The sequence below is a fragment of the Esox lucius genome, chromosome 5 (genome assembly GCF_011004845.1).
Source record: "Esox lucius isolate fEsoLuc1 chromosome 5, fEsoLuc1.pri, whole genome shotgun sequence".
Lineage (NCBI taxonomy): Eukaryota > Metazoa > Chordata > Actinopteri > Esociformes > Esocidae > Esox > Esox lucius.
The window spans coordinates 35,134,837-35,155,157 of record NC_047573.1 but is presented as its reverse complement, the minus strand read 5'-3'; the positions used below and the strand labels follow the sequence as shown (position 1 = coordinate 35,155,157).

At 40.6% G+C, this 20,321-nt stretch overlaps 1 protein-coding gene across 1 annotated transcript in view; it reads right to left on the bottom strand.

The window, feature by feature from the left end:
* casp7 (caspase 7, apoptosis-related cysteine peptidase) overlaps positions 1-20,044 on the bottom strand; it is a 31,672-nt gene extending 11,628 nt beyond the window's left edge. The window contains exons 1-2 of the mRNA XM_010897562.4: positions 19,794-20,044; positions 19,104-19,213 (exon numbers count right to left, since the gene is read on the bottom strand). Coding sequence (XP_010895864.1) covers positions 19,104-19,213 — 110 coding nt within the window. The 5' untranslated portion in view covers positions 19,794-20,044. The remainder of the gene's footprint in view (positions 1-19,103; positions 19,214-19,793) is intronic.
* Between the last annotated feature and the right edge of the window lie 277 nt (positions 20,045-20,321).

Genomic DNA, 20,321 nt, shown 5'->3' with positions numbered 1-20,321 from the left:
GAAACCATCCGCCGTCTCAACGAGCATGCCAATACGTTGTTGGGAGTGCATACAGGCACATGGGGGCCATGTACACTACTGAGTCACATTATGAGTTGCCATGATGAAATTGAGGCAATTTGGAACAACCGGCGATTTCAAGTGTTTACTTAGATTTTTGGACTGTACAGTAAAGATTTTGATCTTTAATATATTTCATTCATTGAGACCGTGATGTGATTTAAGCATTCCCCAAAAAAATTTGAGCAGTGTATTTTCATTAATTAATTGTAATAATGTGACGGTAACACATGAAGGCGTAACTTAGAACCCAGTTGTAGCCCCGCCCGCAGCTGAAATGAGGGGGATCAGACACAATCTGTTAAACCTGTGGTCAGTAACTATCTCTCCTCACCCTTTATAAGGTGCAGCTGGTCTGGATGGCTAAAGTGGGGAGAGGGATTAATGCATGGAATGCTGGAGCAGGAATAGAAGGAAAAAAATCTAACCCTTTTATATTGTTATTGCCCATTACGATTCTGCCACATATGCCTCTAATTGACAAGAATTTAAGTTACCTATTTTTTTTATTATTTATGTATTTATTTTGTTTTATCAAGAAAACCTGTATTTGGATTAGAACATTGGTTATGAACATTGTTTGTTTTATTTACACCAACCCGCACAATAATAAAGGGAACAAAAGACGGTCCTTTCACAATAAACGTATTTGCTTCTCATATCAAATCTCATAGACCAGTTTTAAGATTCCTGGGAAATGATGTACAGTGGATATAAATCTACACACCCCAGTTAAAATGCCAGTGTCTTGTGATGTAAAAGAATTAGACAAAGATAAATCATGTCAGAATATTTTCCACCTTTAATATGACCTATAACATAAACGATTCAATTGAAAAACAAACTGAAATCTTTGAGGGGGAAAACTCACAAAAACCTGGTTGCATAAGTGTGCACACTGTTAAACTAATACTTTGTTCAAGCACCTTTTGATTTTATTACAGCCCTCAGTCTTTTTTGGGTAGGAGTCTATTAGCATGGCACATCTTGATGTAGCAATATTTGCCTACTCTTCTTTGCAAAAGCACTCCAAATCTGTCAGATTGTGAGGACATCTCCTGTGCACAGCCCTCTTCAGATCACCCCACAGATGTTCAATTGGATTCAGGTCTGGGCTTCTGATATCTTTCAACAATGAGATACCTCTGATGCTTTGGAAGCTCTTTTGCTCTGAGATGCAACTAAGAAATGTCAGGAAAAAAAAGTAAGTAAGCATTCCCCCCCCAAAGCATAGCAGAATTGAAGTTCATGATCAAATGAGTGAGTGAGCTATTGTAAAGTTGTACTAAACCAACAGTTTGATAATAGTAAAGAAATAGATGTGGCATGAACGCAAAAGTAGGATAACATTTGCTGTTGCCGGTACTGTAGATCTCTGTGCTGGCTTTTCTCAAAATATGGATTCAATATGTGCTTTTTGCTATTCCCATGCATGACATGAGCATGTCCTTACTCCCCTGTGATTAGCTGCTGTATTTCTGCTAAATGAACCTAATAACGATTTTACAGGTTGTTAGCACCGTGTACAACAACTGGCTTAGCGTAATGCAACCAGTCCCTTCAGCCGTAAACACCTTCAGCTGAAAAAAATCTTTCTGAGGCTATGGATATAGAGAGGTCATTTGTTTTTGTTGCACACAGGCCCTGCACAGTGTAGCTACTGTATGCTATGAAGGTACATTTGTGTCTTTTTGTGGAGAGCAAAACTTTTTTCTTTTAAATCAAATATAATTGTTCCGAAAGCAAAAACGAGGCTTCAAAAGTACACCAGTGGCAAAAGCCATAAACAGCTTATTAGCCATTCATGAATGACAGTGATACAATAATTACTGTATCAATATAGGTGATGATAACGGACATTTTTGTCAAGTGAAAAGACGAGAGAATAGTGTAGCCAGCAAAGTGTTTGTCTATCCTGAACAAATCCTGAGACATAATTTCAAAAATCCACCAGAAATAGTCGCAATACAGTAAACAGTTTCATTTTATGCTTCCCATAACATATCTACTCAAGGTTGTAGCCAGCGAGGTTTTTGTCTATCCTGAAAAAAATCCTCTTTTGCCACTGGCCGTTTTAACGGCTAATTAGCCATTTGTGAATGACATAGATACAGTATCTATCAATATATGTGACGATAACTAGTGATGGCCATTCAAGTTATTTTTGCAGCAGGATATTATGCTGGCAGCACTCAGATTTTCTTTATCACAATAAATGCCATATTTGAAATGTATAAGGCAATATAGTTAACAATTGGAACGGACATGAAACATAAAATGTACAGACAAGATTGTTAACTATATTAACTTATATTCATAGTTATATTCATAGTTATAGTTCAATGATGGCTTTTATATTGAAAAAGGAAATCTGAGTTAGCACTGCTAGCATAATATCCTACAGCTAGAAGAACAATAATGAAACCTTGAATGGCCATTACTAACAATAACTGACTTTTTTGTCAAGTGAAAAGACGAGAGAATCGTGAAGCCAGCGAAGTGTTTGTCTATCCTGAACAAATCCTAATATCCACGAGAACCGTTTTATTTTAGGCTACTTAACAAGGGGTAGTCAGTCAGTCAGTCAGCCAGTCAGTCACTCACTCAGTAAGAGACATTCGCTCTTCTTAGCCGGCTCCGCTAAAATCTTTTGTAATACAGTGCAAAACTTAATGCATTTCAATCAAAAATTTCTTTAAATCTGTTAAATTTGACTATCAACCACCTTCCATTTTGGCTAGACTGACCCCTTACGCTTGAGGTGCTTTTTTTGCTTTTGAAGCTGTTTTTGATTGAAACACTTGTTCTTCGTTTGCAGTTTTGATCCTACACCTGTGGGAGGACTTTAGTGGGAAGTGTGGATGATGCTTCTCCATTGGTCAGACATTGTTTGAGTGTCAGTTTGGCTACATTTCCCTTTATTAAAATAGGTTAAATCTAATAAAAAATAAAACCTGTAATAATAGCCTGGATCTGTCGCTGAGGAAAGTCTAAGCAGATTCATAAGCAGTTTATGGCCAAGCCCAGTAAAGTCAGTTTTATCACAAAATGGAACAATCCACTATATAAAAAAACAGGTCAAAAAAAGAGCAACACTGTGTTATTCTCATCCATGGTTTTGACAATATCCATTATGGCTGTAATAGTACTGTACCCAGGTCTTAAACTGGATTCATATTTGGAAAATATACAGTTGTCATATAAAGAATAATGTAAATGCAAATGTACATTTACCAATGACTCCAGAATATAAACCAACAATTGTATCATTGCTGTTGTTTCCTAATTCAAGGCTTAATACTAGCAACTTGCTTAGGCATACTGAGTACATCAGAAAAAAGGATTTAAAAAACAAATAGGCTTACATAAATACAAATGGACTCAAGTATGTTTTTGTTCATGAGGGTGGGATGCATAAAGAGCAGTTGGTTTTGTAGCACCCTCTTGTGGTGAAAAGCAGCTGAAGAGGAGACTGAAACGCTATGGTAATACTTCGTAAACCCCTCTACAACAAAAAGTGAGTTTTATTTCCATTTTAACAAACAGACGGTCAGTTGTCTGCACATTTAAACATTGAAATGTGTAGGTTTCTATTGGATGCTTCTAGTTCTGGTGGTGCTTTCCTAGTTCACACAAAGATGATAGAATAACTTATTTTTAAATAACACTTCCACTTATGCCACTGTTTTACCACATACCCCCAGAACAGTATGTTTATGGAGCTCTATAGGAGGCATTCAAACAATTAGAAAGTACAGACAATCATGTTCCTTTGAAACCATTTAAATAAACAGAAATGCAATTTCCTTATGCTGAAAAAGTTCTACCATCACATAAAATGGCAGAAAAACATTAATGAATGACATGGGAAAGTCCATCCTTCCATAACAATGGAAACTAACTGATGCGGTCATGACCAATGAGTATGTGATAACTCATCATCCCAAGATCAAAAGTCATGTTCAAGGCCCTTAGAAATCTTATTGATGCCCATGAATCTAGGAAAGGATCCAGACATCCAGACCAATGGAAATCTACCTAGGACAGGTCATCACACCAAATTCAGGCCAAAAGCAGACCTAAAGATGCTCACAAAAGTCACTAAGAACTGTCTCACCCCGAACCCTACAGCCTGTCCAGGTTGATTCAGGCTGGCCCAGGCTGGACGTGCAATACCATGATTGTTTTAATGAATTCAACAATACATAATAATACAAACTAACGCTTAGCAGCATTAGCTGCAATGAGGGCATGCAGTTAGAACAGACAGAATTTCCAGCAAAAGAAATGTGCTAGATATCTACTTTGTTACTTTACTTATAGAAATGTTCACTCTACAAAGTGCCCCTGTTGTTTTTTGTGACACTAGGACACTGGCCTGGAAATATATGGTACATCTGCTATATTGCTGAACCTCAAATCTCATACTTGCATACTACAACCCTGTTCCCAAAAATGTTGGGGTGATGCGTAAAATGTAAATAAAAACAGAATGCAATGATGTGGAAGTTTCAAATTTCAATATTTTATTCAAAATACAACATACACTCACCTAAAGGATTATTAGGAACACCATACTAATACTGTGTTTGACCCCCTTTCGCCTTCAGAACTGCCTTAATTCTCCGTGGCATTGATTCAACAAGGTGCTGAAAACATTCTTTAGAAATGTTGGTCCATATTGATAGGATAGCATCTTGCAGTTGATGGAGATTTGTGGGATGCACATCCAGGGCACGAAGCTCCCGTTCCACCACATCCCAAAGATGCTCTTTTGGGTTGAGATCTGGTGACTGTGGGGGCCATTTCAGTACAGTAAACTCATTGTCATGTTCAAGAAACCAATGGTACCCGGTGGGGTCTTCTGCTGTTGTAGCCCATCCGCCTCAAGGTTGAGCGTGTTCACAAATGCTTTGCTGCATACCTCGGTTGTAAAGAGTGGTTATTTCAGTCAAAGTTGCTCTTCTATCAGCTTGAATCAGTCGGCCCATTCTCCTCTGACCTCTAGCATCAACAATGCATTTTCGCCCACAGGACTGCCACATACTGGATGTTTTTCCCTTTTCACACCATTCTTTGTAAACCCTAGAAATGGTTGTGCGTGAAAATCCCAGTAACTGAGCAGATTGTGAAATACTCAGACTGGCCCGTCTGGCACCAACAACCATGCCACGCTCAAAATTGCTTAAATCTCCCATTCTGGCATTCAGTTTGGAGTTCAGGAGATTGTCTTGAACAGGACCACACCCCTAAATGCATTGAAGCAACTGCCATGTGATTGGTTGATTTGATAATTGCATTAATGAGAAATTGAACAGGTGTTCCTAATAATCCTTTAGGTGAGTGTAGATGACATATCAAATGTTTAAACTGAGAAAATGTATCACTTCAAGGAAAAATAAGTTGATTTTAAATTTCATGGCATCAACACATCAAGGCCAATGGGACAAGGCCATGTTTACCACTGTGTGGCATCCCCTTTTTTTTTATAACAGACTGCAAATGTCTGGGGACTGAGGGGCCAAGTTGCTCAAGTTTATGAATCAGAATGTCCTATTCTTGTCTAATACAGGCTTCTAGTTGCTCAACTGTCTTAGGTCTTAGCTTTTGAAGCTGTTAGGTCTTTATGATGCGCCAAATGTTTTCTATGGGTGAAAGACCTGGACTGCAGGCTGGCCATTTCAGTACCCGGATCCTTCTTCTATGCAGCCATGACATTGTAATTGATGCAGTATGTGGTCTGTCATTGTCATGTTGGAAAATGCAAGGTCTTCCCTGAAAGAGACGACGTCTGGATGGGAGCATATGTTGTTCTAGAACTTGGATATAACTGTCAGCATTGATGGTGCCTTTCCAGATGTGTAGGCTGCCCATGCCACATGCACTCATGCAACCCCATACCATCAGAGATGCAGGCTTCTGAACTGGGAGCTGATAATAATTTGGGTGTTTCCTGTCCTCTTTAGTCCGGATGACATGGCGTCCCAGTTTTCCAAAATGAACTTCAAATTTAGATTCGTCTGACCACAGAACACTTTTCCACTTTGCCACAGTCCATTTTAAATGATCCTTGGCCCAGAGAAAACGCCTGCGCTTCTGGATCCTGTTTAGATACGGCTTCTTTTTTGACCTTTAGAGTTTTAGCCAGCAACGGCGAATGGCACAGTGGATTGTGTTCACCGACAATGTTTTCTGGAAGTATTCCTGAGCCCATGTTGTGATTTCCATAACAGTATCATTCCTGTATGTGATGCAGTGCCGTCTGAGGGCCTGAAGATCACGGGCATCCAGTATGGTTTTCCAGCCTTGACCCTTCCGCACAGAGATTGTTCAAGATTCTCTGAATCTTTGGATGATATTATGCACTGTAGATGATGATAACTTCAAACTCTTTGCAATTTTTCTCTGAGAAACTCCTTTCTGATATTGCTCCACTATTTTTCGCCGCAACATTGGGGTAATTGGTGATCCTCTGCCCGACTTGACTTCTGAGAGACACTGCCACTCTGAGAGGCTCTTTTTATACCCAATCATGTTGCCAATTGACATAAGTTGCAAATTGGTCCTCCAGCTGTTCCTTATCTGTACATTTAACTTTTCCGGCCTCTTATTACTACCTGTCCCAACTTTTTTGGAATGTGTAGCTCTCATGATATCCAAAATGAGCCAATATTTGGCATGACATTACAAGATGTCTCACTTTCAACATTGAATATGTTATCTATATTCTATTGTGAATTAAATATAAGTTTGATTTGTAAATGATTCCATTCCTTTTTTACTCACAATTTGTACAGTGTCCCAACTTTTTTGGAATTGAGTTCATATATTTGATTACTGCGATGCTCTTCTTTCCGGTTACCTTGACAAATCAATAAACAAAACCTAATTTAGTGCTGCACACTGCTGCTAGAATCCTAACTAGAATCCTAACTTTTTTTTAAACATTACTCATGTACTAGCCTCTTTACGCTGAGGGCTGATTTTTGTTATTATTGTTAACCTAGAAATCAATAAATGGACTTGCTCCTACTTACCTTACTGAAATGATCCAGCCATACATACCGAGGGGAGAACAAGTATTTGATACACTGCTGATTTTGCAGGTTTTCCCACTTACAAAGCATGTAGAAATCTGTCATTTTTATCAAAGGTACTCTTCAAAAGAATCTAAAACAAAAATCCAGAAAATCACATTGTATGATTTTTAAGTAATTAATTTGCATTTTATTGCATGACATAAGTATTTGATACATCAGGAAAGCAGAACTTTATATTTGGTACAGAAACCTTTGTTTGCAATTACAGAGATCATACGTTTCCTGTAGTTCTTGATCAGGTTTGCACACACTGCAGCAGGGATTTTGGCCCACTCCTCCATACAGACCTTCTCCAGATCCTTCAGGTGTCGGGACTGTCGCTGGGCAGTACGGACTTTCAGCTCCCTCCAAAGATTTTCTGTTGGGTTCAGGTCTGGAGACTGGCTAGGCCACTCCAGGACCTTGAGATGCTTCCTACGGAGCCACTCCTTAGTTGCCCTGGCTGTGTGTTTCGGGTCGTTGTCATGCTGGAAGACCCAGCCACGACCCATCTTCAATGCTCTTACTGAGGGAAGGAGGTTGTTGGCCAAGATCTCGCGATACATGGCCCCGTCCATCCTCCCCTCAATACGTTGCAGTCGTCCTGTCCCCTTTGCAGAAAAGCATCCCCAAAGAATGTTTCCACCTCCATGCTTCACGGTTGGGATGGTGTTCTTGGGGTTGTACTCATCCTTCTTCTTCCTCCAAACACGGCGAATGGAGTTTAGACCAAAAAGCTAATTGATGCCCCATGAGGTGAGATCTTGCATGGAGCCCCAGACAGAGGGAGATTGACCGTCATCTTGAACTTCTTCCATTTTCTACTAATTGCGCCAACAGTTGTTGCCTTCTCAGCAAGCTGCTTGCCTATTGTCCTGTAGCCCATCCCAGCCTTGTGCAGGTCTACAATTTTATCCCTGATGTCCTTACACAGCTCTCTGGTCTTGGCCATTGTGGAGAGGTTGGAGTCTGTTTGATTGAGTGTGTGGACAGGTGTCTTTTATACAGGTAACAAGTTCAAACAGGTGCAGTTAATACAGGTAATGAGTGGAGAACAGGAGGGCTTCTTAAAGAAAAACTAACAGTTCTGTGAGAGCCAGAATTCTTACTGGTTGGTAGGTGATCAAATACTTATGCCATGCAATAAAATGCAAATTAATAATAAAAAAATCATACAATGTGATTTTCTGGATTTTTGTTTTAGATTCCGTCTCTCACAGTTGAAGTGTACCTATGATAAAAATTACAGACCTCTAGATGCTTTGTAAGTAGGAAAACCTGCAAAATCGTCAGTGTATCAAATACTTGAACCTCCACGTAACCTACGATCGCAATATGCAGGCCTTTTAATTGTACCTAGAATCTCTAAACAAACAGCCGAAGGCAGGGCCTTTTCTCATAGAGCTCCACTACTGTGGAATGAGTTGCCAATTAAGGTCAGAAATGCAAACTTTCAGACTCATCTCTACAGCATGGTCTATGATTAAGTGTAGCCTGGCCCAGGGGCGTGAGGCTGACCAGAAAGACTAGATACTGTCCACTAGGGGTGTGCAAAGCAGCCAGTATTTGTATCTGTATTTGTATTTGTTAAGGGAGAAAAAGTATTTGTATTAGAGTAAAATTCTAAATAGGCGTAAAAATTCCGGGTATTTTTGCGTTAGGGCTGATTCACCCGATTGCAGCGTAATGAAATAATATCCCGATCAAACTCCGCTTCCTGAAAGTTATAAATTGCCTTTGGAACCCAGTTAAGGTACAAAAATCTATTGAACAAAATTGTGACGCAGTTAAGTTTTTTCACTCAGCCAAGCGCTCTCTGTTGCTGTGTGGAGAATGGAGATGTGTGGAGCAGCCTGTGTCAGTTTCCGCTTTTATTCTTTTCCCCTCCCCCGACTGAACGTCACTCACTCACTCATCCGGGCATGTACTGCGATCTCATGAGAAAATGCAGCTTTTTGATATAACGGTTTTCTTGTTCCCGAATACAAAGTATTTGTTTGAAATAAGTATTTGTAAAAACCACGTTATTTGTGCCTTTCCGAATACCATATTCGGGTTCGGCTCCACCCCTACTGTCCACCCTTGCGGTCTTGCCACGTGGGATCTCATTGCCACTGGGATCTCTGTTGCGCACTTGTGCAATTGGGCTGTACTCGGCCCTAATTCAGGGTAGTCGCGGTTGGTGGGTGTCCCTTTGGTTGATGCTTGGCAATGTGGGTGAATTGATTTCCTGCCTGTAGGGTCCTGTTCGGGGCCTCCCCCAGATAGTGCCACAGTGTCACTAGACCCTGTATCGCAGTGTATGTAGAGGCTTTCTCAACATATATTTACATATATGCCCTGAATATGTTCATGAAATATATAACTTGCTCTTGTGATGGAAAGTTTAGATCTCTTACTAAGGAAGGTAAGACAGAGATCAAAATGTTCTTAAACACAAGTAACAATTTATTAAATGATATATGCAAAAAGACACAGAAACACACTAACACAAGATCAGTGAGAGTCTGTCTGAAGAACAGTTAATAAAACCTGTTTTTGTATAGGTAAGAAAGTCACAACACCTCACAAAATGACTGACATGTCATCAAAACATGTTAATCTGGTCTAAACCAGTTTGGTTTATTCCGCTTGGCCTGCCGGTACCCGTCAGCTGCCTCAGGAGTCCCACAAGCCAACCAGGCCTGATAGGACTCCTTCAGCTAGACGGCATCCCTTACTTCCGGTGTCCACCACCGGGTTCGGGGATTGCCGCCTCGACAGGCACCTGAGACCTTATGGTCACAGTTCCAAGTGGCCACTTCGACAATGGCGGTGGAGAACATGGTCCACTCTGACTCAATATCTCCAGCCTCCCTCAGGATCCAGTTGAAGCTGGATCCACCGGAGGTGGGAGTTAAAGATCTCTCTGACAGGAGACTCGGCCAGACGTTCCCAGCAGACCCTTACAGTACGCTTGGGGATGCCGAGTCTGTCCAGCTTCCTCCCCCGCCATCGGATCCAACTCACCACCAGGTGGTGATCAGTTGACAGCTCCGCCCCTCTCTTCACCCGAGTGTCCAAGACATATGGCCGCAGGTCAGATGAAACGACAACAAAGTTGATCATTGACCTACGGCCTAGGGTGTCCTGGTGCCACTTGCACTGATGGACACCCTTATGCTTGAACATGGTGTTCGTTATGGACAAACTGTGACTAGCACAGAAGTCCAATAACTGAACACAGCTCTGGTTCAGATCAGGGGGACCGTTCCTCCCAATCACGGCCCTCCAGGTGTCACTGTCATTGCCCACGTGGGCGTTGAAGTCCCCAAGTAGAACGATGGAGTCCCCAGTTGGAGCACTTTCCAGCACCCCTCCCAGAGACTCCAAGAAGGTCAGGTACTCTGCACTGCCGTTCGGCCCGTAGGCACAAACAACAGTGAGAGACCTATCCCCGACCCGTAGGCGAGGGAAACGACCCTCTCGTTCACCGGGGTAAACTCCAACACATAGCAGCAGAGCTGGGGGACTATAAGCAAACCCACACCAGCCCGCTGCCTCTCACCATTGGCAACTCCAGAGTGGTGAAGAGTCCATCCTCTCTCAAGGTGTGGTTCCAGTGCCCAAGCCGTGCGTAGAGTTGATCCCGACTATCTCTAGTCGGAACCTCTCAACCTCACGCACAATCTCAGGCCCCTTCCCCGCCAGCAAGGTGACGTTCTACGTCCCTAGAACTAGTTTCCGTGTCCAGGGATCGGGTTGTCGAGGCCCCCGCCTTCGACTGCCGCCCGATCATCTACGCACCGACCCCTTATGGTCCCTCCTGCAGGTGGTGAGCCCACGGGAAGGCGGCCCCAGGTTGCTCCTTCGGGCTGAGCCCGGGCCGGACCCCGTGGGGAAAGGCCCGGCCACCAGGCGCTCGCATGCGAGCCCCAACCCCGGGCCTGGCTCCAGGGTGGGGGCCCCGGCTGCGCCATACCGGGCGACATCACGGTCCTCAAAATGGTTTCCATCATTAAAGGGTTTTTGAACCGCTCTTAGTCTGACCTGTCGCCCAGGACCTGTTTGCCTTGGGAGACCCTACCAGGGGCATATAGCCCCAGACAACATAGCTCCTAGGGTCACTCGGGTACTCAAACCCCTCCACCATGTTAAGGTGGCAGTTCATGGAGGAGCTGGTTAGAGTCAGTCATCTTAATTTAATAAGAACCTTTACTCACAGTATCATACAACTGCCATTGTGTCACAATATAATGATAAATGTTTAGTAAATACACCAAAGTTTTGACTTTAGTCACTGTCATGCAGCATATACAGTGAGGAAAAAAAAGATTTGATCCCCTGCTGATTTTTTACATTTGCCCACTGACAAAGAAATTATCAGATCAGTATAGTATTAATGGTAGGTTCCTTTGAAGTGAGAGACAGAATAACAACAAAAATATCCAAAAAAACACATGTCAAAAGTGTTATGAATTGATTTGCATTTTATTGAGTGAAATAAGTATTCGACCCCTCTGCAAAACATGACTTGTTGGCAATCACAGAGATCAGACTTTTCTTGTAGTTGGCCACCATGTTTGCACACATCTCAGGAGGGATTTTGTCCCACTCCTCTTTGCAAATCTTCTCCAAGTCATTAAGGTTTCGAGGCAGACGTTTCGCAAAATGGGATTAAGGTCTAGCAACTCAAGGACCTTAATGTGCTTCTTCTTGAGCCACTCCTTTTTTGCCTTGGCCGTGTGTTTTGGGTCATTGTCATGCTGGAATACCCATCCACGACACATTTTCAATGCCCTCGCTGAGGGAATGAGGTTCTCACCCAAGATTTGACGGTGCATGGCCTCGTCAATCGTCCCTTTGATGCGGTGAAGTTGTCCCATCCCCTTAGCAGAAAAACACCCCCAAAGCATAATGTTTCCACCTCCTTGTTTGATGTTGGGGATGGTGTTCTTGGGGTCATAGGCAGCATTCCTCCTCCTCCAAACATGGCGAGTTGAGTTGATGCCAAAGAGCTCGATTTTGGTCTCATCTGACCCTATCACCCAGTTCTCCTCTGAATCATTCAGATGTTAACTGGCAAACTTCAGACAGTGCTTTCTTGAGCAGGGGGACCTTGCGGGCCCTGCAGGATTTCAGTCCTTTACGGCGTAGTGTGTTACCAATTGTTTTCTTGGTGACTATGGTCCCAGCTGCCTTGAGATTATTGACAAGATCCTCCCGTCTTGTTCTGGGCTGATTCCTCACCATTCTCATGATCATTGCAACTCCAAGAGGTGAGATCTTGCATGGAGCCCCAGGCCGAGGGAGATTGACAGTTTCCATTCCATTTGCGAATAATCAGACCAACTGTTGTCACCTTCTCACCAAGCTTATTGGTGATGGTTTTGTAGCCCATTCCAGCTTTGTGTAGTACAATCTTGTACCTGGCATCCTTGTACAGCTCTTTGGTCTTGGCCATGGTGAATGCATTTTATATAGTTTATTAATTTTTACTGCACTGAATTACTGGTCACGATTTGTTAGCTAGCGGGTTGCTGATGTTTGCTAGCGGTTAGCTGACGTTTTCTAGCTAGCTACAGCTATCAACCATCTTTTGCAGCTCTTAAGCTTGCAATGCAAGTACTGTTCCTTACCTAGCAAGGTGACTGTTCAAATGTTGGCGTGAGTTCAAATGCTGGAGAGAGTACTGAAATCACGCGCAAAAAAATAAATATTTTCAAATATAGGAATATTTGAAACTCACGCGTGAAAAGGTTAATACAGGTAACAAACTGAGATTAGGAGCACTCCCTTTAAGAGTGTGCTCCTAATCTCAGTTCATTACCTGTATAAAAGACACCTGGGAGCCAGAAATCTTTCTGATTGAGAGGGGATCAAATATTTATTTCACTCATTAAAATGCAAATCAATTAATAACTTTTTTGACATGCGTTATTTCTTTCTCAATGGGCAAAGGTACAAAATCAGCAGGGGATCAAATAATTGTTTCCTTCACTGTAGCACCCTTTTCAGTTTCAATATAATGAGCCACGTTGCACTCCAAGGTTACATTTAGGAAAAGACACATTATGAAAACAATATGCATACATTTAAACAGAGTATCATGAATGCAATTCCTTTAAGTAAAAGTAATTCAAAGAAACAATTAAATAACATAATAAACACATGACAGGAAACAATACAAATATGGAAATGTATCAGTAAGATGAAAATGCTAAATGCATATTATAAAACTATAATTTTGTAATTGATATAAATATATTACATGTATTTAAGACATTAAAACATATTTGAATTCAGAAATGTAAATACGGTTGTGCATACCGTTGGAGAATTGGTAATATACATTTAAGCCCAAAATTATTAATTTGACCAATAGGTTTCTTCTGGCTGGAAATGACATAAACAAGTGACAACATACGGTAAGACATTGTGCTGGAGATCCAAATGAATAAAGTAACTAATTCTGTTTTTAGCCATGACTTGCAGTTGAGTAGTAACTGACTAGAGAACTACTGCTGTTTAGCTGTTTTCAATTTATAGGTGATTACAATTTATAGGTGCTCTCTGATGGTGGAAATTACAAGACCATTTTAAAAAGGTATAGAAACATGCATTTTCCAAAATTTCAAGGGGTATGCATAATGTTGGACATGGCATTTTTCGTAAATATGCAGAAAAAAACTTTAATAGTTACGTTATTCATTTGTATCTCCAGCACAATGTCTTACTGTGTTTCATTATGATTTAAAAAGGAGCCAAACAACTGTGATAAACAGATTCATATGATCACTATCCTTAATCCTTATGTTCTCAAAACCAACATTTCACAATTTCTGCCAGGGTATGCAAACTTATGAGCCCAACTGTATACGTATGAAATACATGGCCATTTATTATTAATAAATATAATACATATATTAGTATATGTTTAAAAAATATATAGGCACATAAAAAATATGTTTTCGAAATATATGTCAATATATAATACTTCCATGTGGGTAGTTTTTTGGTGGGTAAGACAGTTGAGTCGAGGCGTCAGAGTCCAGGACAGCATAGCCGGATTCAGCATTCTCATCCAAGGTGTCACACAGCCAGTCCTCAGCCTTGGGTTCTTCATACTCTGGTTGGTTGTATTTTTAAGGTTTCGTAAAGTCTGCCAGCTGCTTGATAGTCTCAGGCGGACTTTCAGTTTTTATGCTGTGTTGAAGACCGTGTTAGTTTAAGGCGGGGCTTCAGGGCTGTACGTCAGTCGAACAGTGCGCAGTCACAGTCTAACTCTAACATACCATCATTGTCCAGAAATTGCTCCAATCTAACAGTCATATTGCTTCATTCATTTGATGAATTTAAAGGTGTGCCCTGCTTTGGCCCCAAATAAAACACCTGCTTTGGCCCCAAATAAAGCTCCATAAACTAGCACAAAAGGTCATTTGATCAGGCAAAACATGTTTAAACACCTCAACAATTCATAAAATGTGACTTCTGGTATCTCGGGGTTGAAAATGTATCCACCAATTCGCCCATCTTCGAGCTTCCACTCTTGTGCTAACATATCCTGGTGTAGTTGATGAATTCGAGCCAAACGTCGCATCGGTTTCTTCGGGGGTGGCATCTTCATCGCGTCATCACCATCCTAATGTATTTTCTTGCCAACTTGCTATGCAGCGGTAAAGCTGTTAACCTTCACCGGTGTGTCAAACCCAATGATGATTGCTGAAAAATCTGCCATGCTTTATAATGTACACGTAAGTTTACTCAGGCTAGTCTGAATGACCAGCACCTGGGGTCTGTGTTGTTTAAACGCACAGACCACGCCAGCCACTAATGGCGTCGTAAAACATAAAAGGTACCACCAACTGGTTATAGACCATCTGTTGTACACACTTAGAACTTATTGTAACATTCATCGTAACAAACACTGGCGACTTATTGTTAAACATCAAACTTATGGTTACTTATCGTAACATCAAATGTCTGGGGAATTTAACATTCCCGACCTCTGGTACCCTATATTTAAACATCAAAGCCACCATGAATTACAAACCACACACCACACACCCATACCATATTTCATCCCCCGGACATACATACGTCATACCGGAAGTTACAACCCCTAACATACGTCACACAGGAAATACCACCCTGAGCACACGTCACACCAGAAGTCCTACCCCGAACATACATCGCACCAGAAGTCCAACCTCTGCATACGTCACAAAGGAAGTCCCACCTACCAAATCCGGAAGTCCGGCCCCCAAACAGGGGGTCCCACCCACCTGCCGATCAATCATCAAAAGTGACAGTTGCTGCCCTATATTATCTACTGGTATAGTTGATATAAATAGCTGGTAGGCTATTTAGCGTATGAGCGCAAAACTATGTTTTACCATGCCGAAACTCAGAGGCGGTGAAAGATTTTGGGAAGGCGGCCTGTTTCAGTTTTATATGCAGGGAAATCCCTGGTTTCAACATTTGATATGTTGTCTTTGTACTATTTTCACTTAAATATAGGGATTAAATTACTTGCACTCTGTTTTAAATTATCATTGCATTCTGTTTTTATTTGCATTTCAGACAGCGTCCCACCTTTTTTGGAAACGGGGTTCCACAGACGGCACATTGTTAGACGTAGCTGGCATTTTCCATTCACACACCTCTCTGTGACACAGGCAACTCAAGAATACCCAGTGCAGCTGCATGGCCAGATTTACGAGTTTGGCAATTTAACACTTTACTTCAAAAATATAAGGGTCAAAATCAGGACTGAATACCTGTTGCTATATAATAAACCTCTACCGATACAATCTGGTCATACAATACAAGTTAGATGCGTAAATTATATTCAAAATGTATTATATTCAGAATCCTGGCCCTGATCAAATCGGTAAGTTGACCATTGTTGCTGAACTTCTACAGTTGTCTTCTCCCTTTTTAATGCTCATCCCAAAAAAACATCATGGTCTGAAATTGACACTAACATCGACATACTGTACAAGCTAACTATTAGTAACATTTCTAGAAGTAAAACAAAACAATGTATTTGTTAAAGCACTGCTAACTTGCTCACTAATGGCAATAACTAGCTTAGAGAAAAAGGACAGAAGAAATGCCACCCCATTATTTTCAACACAACAGCACATGGATTTGGAATGAAAAAGCAGGTCAATGTTAGCTTTTTTGTATCATTTAGAAATTACATTGAGACATTTACTCATGGGAACTGTAATTTTTATCATAGGTACACTTCAACTATGAGACAAAATGAGAATTTTTTTTCCAGAAAATCACATTTTATTATCATTTTTATTGGTAGATTATGGTGGAAAATAAGTATTTGGTCAATAACAAAAGTTCATCTCAATACTTTGTTATGTACCCTTTGTTGGCAATGACAGAGGTCAAACGTTTTCTGTAAGTCTTCACAAGTTTTTCCACACACTTTTTTTTTTTCTAATTTTGTCTCTCATAGTTGAAGTGTACCTATGATGAAAATTACAGGCCTCTCTCATCTTTTTAAGTGGGAGAACTTGCACAATTGGTGGCTGACTAAATACTTTTTTGCCCCACTGTACCTTATTTGAAGCGGATGGTAAAATCCCTTATGGGAAAATGAACTGGAAAAAATCGAAACAAACAAGTATCGCATTGTGCCGTTAGGTTTTATGTGGATTATGACGAGACAACTATTTCAGTCAATTAGTGCAGGGTTTCCCACACTTTGTTGGCTGACGACCCCATTTCGATATCTAGACAATTCTCATGACCTCCTTATTTTAAGCTGTAAGAGTCAGTTGTAAAACATTCTCCCCGACCCCATTTTCATATCAGGTGACCCAACATGGGGTCGCAACCCCTAGTTCGGGAACCTCTCAATTAGTGGACCGTGTTTCCTATTTACAGATCATGAGGAATTTGTCAACTTTGTGCATTTGTAAATGTTTATTATGGAATATTAAACATGTACATTTGTTACACACTGACAGTCATCAGGCTGGTTATAGAGAGAGGCATCTGTTGTAGGAGAGGGGGAAGACCCTCCTCAACGTCTCCAGTAAGTGGAGGAACACCTTAAGCCATCGGTCAGCCCCGCCAGCTTTCATGTGTCTTGGCATGCTCCCCACCAGTCTGTCACGTAGATGTTGGGTGACTTTATGCCACTCTAGACACAAAAATTAAAGTAGCTCGGCTTTGTTTGACGGCTTGTGTCCATCCATCTTCCTCTTAATCAAACTCCAGAGGTTTTCAATTGGGTTCAGGTCTGGAGATTGGGCTGGCCATGACAGGGTCTTGATCTGGTGGTCCTCCATTCACATCATGATTGACCTGGCTGTGTAGCATGAAGCTTTGTCCTCCTGGAAAAAGCAATTCTTAGAGTTGGGAAACAATGTCAGAGCAGAAGGAAGCAGGTGTTCTTCCAGGATAACCTTTATTTGCCCAATTCCAGCCCTGCTGAAGCATCCCCAGATCATCACTGCTCCTCCACCAAATTTCACAGTAGGCCTCTCTCTTTTTTTCTAGCTTCTCTTCCAAACACCAACCACAGTAACACTGCACAATATTGGAGCAGCAAAAATCAAACAGGCTGCATTCATCTATAGATTTGTGTTCAATAGTAATGTAGTTGGTGGGATGAACCAGAGGCTGAAGGTGTTCTTCAGTTTCCACAGCTCATCTTCGAGAGGATGAGAAGGGTCTTCTTGCTGTCCAACTGCCTTTCTCAATAGCTAGTTGAGCCTGCAAGTCACCTCCCCATTGTCTATGACCAGCCTGATGACTGTCAATGCATAACAAAGTACATTTGGGCAATTTCAATACATTCATTCAGTCAGTTAGGCCAAATAATAATCTGACAGCTTGTTGGCTAACAAATCTTAAGGAGATGCTGAATACTAAATTTGAAAAACAAGGAATGCGTATCCTGTGTATTTAGCCAATGACAGGCATTCCATATTAAGCACCCCTGACAGGGGAAAATCTAAATATCAGATGGTATTTCCGACTTTCGTGCATTAACGGGGAAACAAAAGTTCAGAGGGCACCACTACACCTCTGGTTCAACACCATTGACCCCCCCCCCCCTCTAGTACAGAAACTCCTTTTACTTTAGCCATGATAGCAAGGAAGGGGTTAAATATTTTGCTATGGTTGAGTCTCCTTCATTTAGGTTATATTTTTCTATTATTTATTTAAATAGTTTGGGTTTGTAATTGTTTTTGTTGATCGTTCCTTATAAGAAATAATATTAATATTTCATAAATGAAGGGAAAAAGAAACCTTCCTCAATCCTGTCACCACTAACTGACTGATTATAGCCTAAATCTGCAAAAAATAAAAGTCAGGCAAATTTTATTCTCTCCCAAAAATATTGGAATGGGAACCGGGATTCGGAATCGATTAAATTGAAATGATACCCAAGCCTAGTTACAAGTCTGATGTTCAAATCTGTAATTACATTTTGCAAGCTTGTATATTTTGGTACGTGCTTGCAAGCTTACATTCACAAGTTTGTACATTTAGTTTGTGCTTGCAAGCTATATTTGAGAAGATTGTACTATGAAGTTAGAACTCATTTTATACTCAGATTTACAACCAGAGCATTTAGGCCTACTGGCTAAAATGCACACACAGGTTTTTCTTCATGCTGACTGAATGAGGTAAAGGTCTGTATTTAGAGTTCTGTAAGTGAAAAATCATTCCAAAAGCAAAAGAGGGGGGCCTTCGACACTTGAACAGTCAATTACATTTGCATTGCTAAAACCAATATCACTGGTCAGATAAGTCTATCTAATGGAAGATACATGGACTTACAAACATTTGTGAGGGATCATCACAAATCATATTTGATATATTTTTGATATCTAGGAAAAATGTGTTCATTTATGGGCAGTGAATGTTTTTTGCGGATCATGTTTCATATTTGCAAATCATGATATTTGTGCATTGTTTAGTAAATACAAATTGTAATTTGTGACTTACAATCCAAATAGGAGAAATCTTCCTCTTCGGTCAGGTTTGGCATCCGTTTTGTCTTCAAGTTCCTCAACTTCAACCACAAGCTGAGAGGCATCAGTGACTTCTGCCGCCATCTATGCCACACAAACAAATAAAACGTCCCTCAATTTATTTAACAGATGTAGCAAAATGTACATCAATTACCTCCTAAATTGCTCTGTCTTGATCAGTTCGTTTAAGCTAGATTCAATTTTGAAACATCCCTTAAAATGTATAATAACATCTCTAGAATAAGTATTAAGTTAACATCTGATTCAGAAGAGTACTACTTCCATACTGTCATTCCTATCACCGCACCAACTAGGAATCTAATGTCCCTTGTGTTCAAAAGGATTACAAGCGATTGTCAACTCATTGCAAATCACCTAGCTTCTAAATCACGGGTAGTTATTTTTACATCAATCCGTCAGTTAACATTATCTACGATACATTGCGTTTTTGATCCTTTCGAACACAACCACTCTGAACACGGACCACTAAAGGCAGTTTGTATTAATATATTTGCTTTCAAGGGCTCATCTTGACTCACGTTAATGCATACAGTATAGTATCATTGATTAATGTCCAGCGTTTACATATCCATCAACGTACAAAACCCAAATTTGTACACCCTGACAAAATCTGCCCTACATTTCGTTCAGAGGACATACTTACATTTTCAGGAAAGAGCACTCGATGTTATCTGAACTGTACGAAGCTGCTAAGATCACTGAAATTACGACTTATTTTGTTTTAAAATGTTCAGCAGACACCTATCTATTTTGTCAACATTAAAAGTAAAACATACACATAGCATACCTATCTACAGTATTTCACACTATTCGTGTTCGTTAAGTTAATGGCGAACATTGAAATCAACTGAAGAAAGTGAAAGAGGCCCTACGAACTTACTTATATTTATGAATATTGAGAGGTATACCTAGGCTATACAATGGCGGAATCTAGTTTTTCCTTCACAATAAAGGTCGCTCATTTAAAGTAATGACAATGGATAAAAACATTTGCATCATTAGAACATTTCGACTAGATCTGTAAAATTTTTAAATAATTATTATTTTGTGAAATTATTTCACAGAAAATATGAAATTCCAGTATATACTCTAGTGCAAATGCAGCACTTCCTGTCGGCTGGGGTACTCTATTCATCTTTATGACTGGGATAGCCTTATGATGCACCTGTGA